The sequence below is a fragment of the Engystomops pustulosus genome, chromosome 1 (assembly GCF_040894005.1).
Source record: "Engystomops pustulosus chromosome 1, aEngPut4.maternal, whole genome shotgun sequence".
Taxonomy (NCBI): Eukaryota; Metazoa; Chordata; class Amphibia; order Anura; family Leptodactylidae; genus Engystomops; species Engystomops pustulosus.
This window is the reverse complement of record NC_092411.1, coordinates 105534218-105537586: the sequence shown is the minus strand read 5'-3', so window position 1 is coordinate 105537586 and position 3369 is coordinate 105534218. Positions and strand designations below refer to the sequence as shown.

Below are 3369 nucleotides of genomic sequence, written 5' to 3'. Positions count from 1 at the left end.
GGTGGACAGTGTCCCTGCAAAGAGAGAAAGGGCCAATTGTCTCCAAACTGCCACACGCCAGCCCTCCCCCCCGCCATAGAGATGCTAATCGCAGCGTGTGCCATCCCCAATCTGCCCCATTATCTCCGCACACTCATGCATTACACTGACTGGGGTGCACCCAGCCCCCTAAACCTGCCCACAAGAAAGTGCTCTTTCACGACCCCAGCGCTCTGCCCGGTAACAGCATGACAAAAGACAAGCGCTTCTGAGTCATTGTGAATCCCCCCCGGGCGCCCACCACAGACACCCCCCTCCCCCACGTGCGGCCCTTCTGGCACAAGCCGCGGCGCTCGGCAGCTCCTATTAGCATTACAATGCCGCCTCCGTGCAGCCAATCAGGGAGAAGGAGTGCCTGAAGCCACGCCCCCTCCAGCCAGCGGATAAATAGAGCGGCGGTGGCTTGAGCTCTTCACACACCGCACAGGATTCTAGCCGCTTACATCTGAGCCTTGGATTATCCCTGCTCTTACACTGAACCCTTGTGGATTTACTGGCTCTTCGCCTTCTACCCTTGTGATTTACTCTACCATTATGACTCTTGAGGAAGTGCACGGACAGGAAGCTGTAGTGGAAAGCGCTGAAAGGTGAATATGTGTTCTGTGCTGGCGGGTGTTGTGTGTCTTGTATATAGTGGGGTAGTGCACTGCCAGGCTGTGTGTGGCACCCGATCTAAATGCATGTCTCTTTGTCTTGCCCAGGATGCACAGTGCCGGTAAAGCCCTGCATGAGCTGCTCATCTCCGCACAGAGACAGCAGTGTCTGACCGTCGGAGTCTACGAGTCTGCCAAAGTCATGAATGTGTAAGTATCCTACTCCCTTGCATTGAAGCACTGCCATTACTCATGCACACACGTATATGCATTGCCCACAAGCAGCACAACTAACGTTTCCTTCTATTTTCTCCCTCTTCTAGAGATCCAGACAATGTGACTTTCTGCATTCTGGCTGCTGATGAGATAGATGAAGGGGACATTGCCCTGCAGATTCACTTTACCCTCATCCAAGCCTTCTGCTGTGAAAATGACATCAATATCGTTAGACTGAATGACACTGACAAGCTGGCCGAGATCCTGGGCAGCACTGATGAGTCTGGAGAACCCAAAGATTTGCATTGCATCCTTATTACGGTAAGTGTCCTGTTATTGCTTATCTGCAATGACTTGGCAGTGCGCCCTTGGCTGTCTCAATCCTTTTCTTGTAAGCTGTGTACTCATGTACTGTTCCTTCTCATTTCTCAGAACCCCAGTGAGGATGCTTGGAAAGACCCAGCTCTGGAAAAACTTGGTCTATTCTGCGAAGAAAGCCGCAATGTGAATGACTGGGTGCCCTCTATTACCCTGCCTGAGTGAAGAAGTGACTAGTGCATTAAATGGTGAAAACCTTTCTGCATTCTTATCACGGTGTTGTGCGCCTGGTTGGGCCAGCTGCGTTCCCGAGTCTGTGGATTACGCTGGTTGAGGTCGGAATATGTCGCCAAGACTGGCAAGATGTTGGCTCTTGTGGAGCAAAAGAGTAAGGAGGAAGATTGACAAGGACTGATCTACAGAAGGGATGGTTCAGACCGGTGCAAGCCTCCTAATAGCACTGAAAGAAGGAGCAGTCATACCGTGGAGTTGGAGTATATTGCATGTTTGCAAGCCTGGAAGGACTTTTGCAAAGTGGAAATGCTTTATGGATTAGATGGTTCAAGCAAGAATATGGCTGATGGGGAAACAACTTGATATGCTGTGTTCTTATGGAATTACCTTTTGAGCATACTATGAACTTTTGGACTGACAAGCTTAAAAAAAAAAACACTTAAGAAGAAATTGGACCTAACTCTGACTGAAGCTCTGTCTCTGCATGGCAAGACAGTGTTCTTACTATGAACTTTATGCATTGACTTTATCTGTGCCACATTCCTATGGTACTCTTATTTTATGTGACTATTTGCTATTATATCTGTGCTTTGTCACTGACTTGATAAAACTTTGTCATTGTGCTTTAATAAACCATTTAAACTTATTTTACTTGTCAGTCTGCTATATCACAATGCCACCTAGGCACCAATACATATCCACAGTCCTATAATCCTTTGGTCTACATTGATATGCAGGCTTTTGTCTGCATTTTCAGGTTCCCTTTCTTCCAGCACAGAAGGGGCTTGCCTCTTTAGATAAGCTGTAGCTGAGGAACCTAATTCTTCCTATTCAGGCTGATAATTTGACCTCTCGCCCTCCTGCAACAGCTGCTTATCGCAACGGCTTGCAGAAGGGAGACTCTGCAATTCAAATGAGTGTATTATTCTAGTAGGTCTTTGGAGACCAGTTTCTATTTTGCTCTACAAGCGTGCAGCTGGCCATGTGTCACTTTGAGGGGGTTTCCTTCTATCTCTTCTAAGAAACAACACAAAGTCCCTGCCCCCTCCTGGTTATGCAGAAAACTCTAGTGAGAGACTTTCATACAACACCACAGGAGATCATGGTTTTATGTTGCAAAAATGGAAGTCTTTGCTCTGCACAGGGTTAATGGGTAAACAGACTACTTTTAATTCTATGCAGTCTAACAAAATACAATTGGTGATTATCAGAGGTTATCGTGTACCCCTGACACTGCCAAGCTACTAATCGCCAGGCCCTGTGGTGCCAACAAATTGTCCATGCCTCTGAATTTCCAGGAACCAATCCTGTGCACCTTGTGTGAGCATTGTGTCCCAGCAGAAAACCTTGGTGTAACTGCCAAGAATGCAACGAAAGCCGTGACAACCACACAAACAAAGTTGTAGAGTGTATGAACAGAGCGCTGTCCTGGAACAGTCATAGGTATTCTAGCTGGAAGAATATGACCGCCAATGAGATGCAGAGATTATGTATACAAGTTCCTAGAGAAAGGTCAGATTGTTCTATGGGAGTGAGAAGAAACTATTCTAGGTAGTAAATCAGTGCCTCACTGATTATAGAAGAACACTCTGTTTTATGGGAAGCATTCATCCAAAGATGCACATAATGCTCTTCTAGCATTCCAAGAAAGAATTTTCAGTATTACCTTATTTCCCTTCATGATACGGGATAGACTGTCTTATTCTGCCTCAATAAATTCACAAAATAATCTGAATCCCTTCCTCGCCAAGTCCCCTATAGTTCTCTGAGCACTTGTGGTTCAGTTACTTATACCCTTAGGTTGAAAGGATCAGTGGATCTGTAATGCAAATGGTCTTCATGTCATTTTCATATTGTGGTTATACAAATGAAGTCTATTTGAATAAATCTCAGCAGACCCCTAGTATAAGGAATAAGAAACTGTTTATACTGCAAGGCACCTTGTTCCTCTATTGCCTCAGGGTCCCCT

General features: G+C 46.0%; 1 protein-coding gene across 1 annotated transcript; it reads left to right on the top strand.

Moving 5' to 3' along the window:
* Window positions 1–438: 438 nt before the first annotated feature.
* GADD45G (growth arrest and DNA damage inducible gamma) lies at window positions 439–2046 on the top strand. Its single transcript, XM_072150777.1, has 4 exons — window positions 439–626; window positions 741–842; window positions 956–1169; window positions 1281–2046. The coding sequence occupies exons 1-4, from the start codon at window positions 574–576 to the stop codon at window positions 1389–1391; spliced, it is 480 nt and encodes a 159-aa protein (XP_072006878.1). The 5' UTR covers window positions 439–573; the 3' UTR covers window positions 1392–2046.
* Window positions 2047–3369: the final 1323 nt, after the last annotated feature.

Coding starts and splice junctions, on each gene's coding strand:
- GADD45G (XM_072150777.1), top strand. CDS start 574: ATGACTCTTGAGGAAGTGCACGGACAGGAAGCTGTAGTGGAAAGCGCT. Junction 627..740: donor GTAGTGGAAAGCGCTGAAAG/GTGAATATGTGT, acceptor TGTCTTGCCCAG/GATGCACAGTGCCGGTAAAG. Junction 843..955: donor TCTGCCAAAGTCATGAATGT/GTAAGTATCCTA, acceptor TCCCTCTTCTAG/AGATCCAGACAATGTGACTT.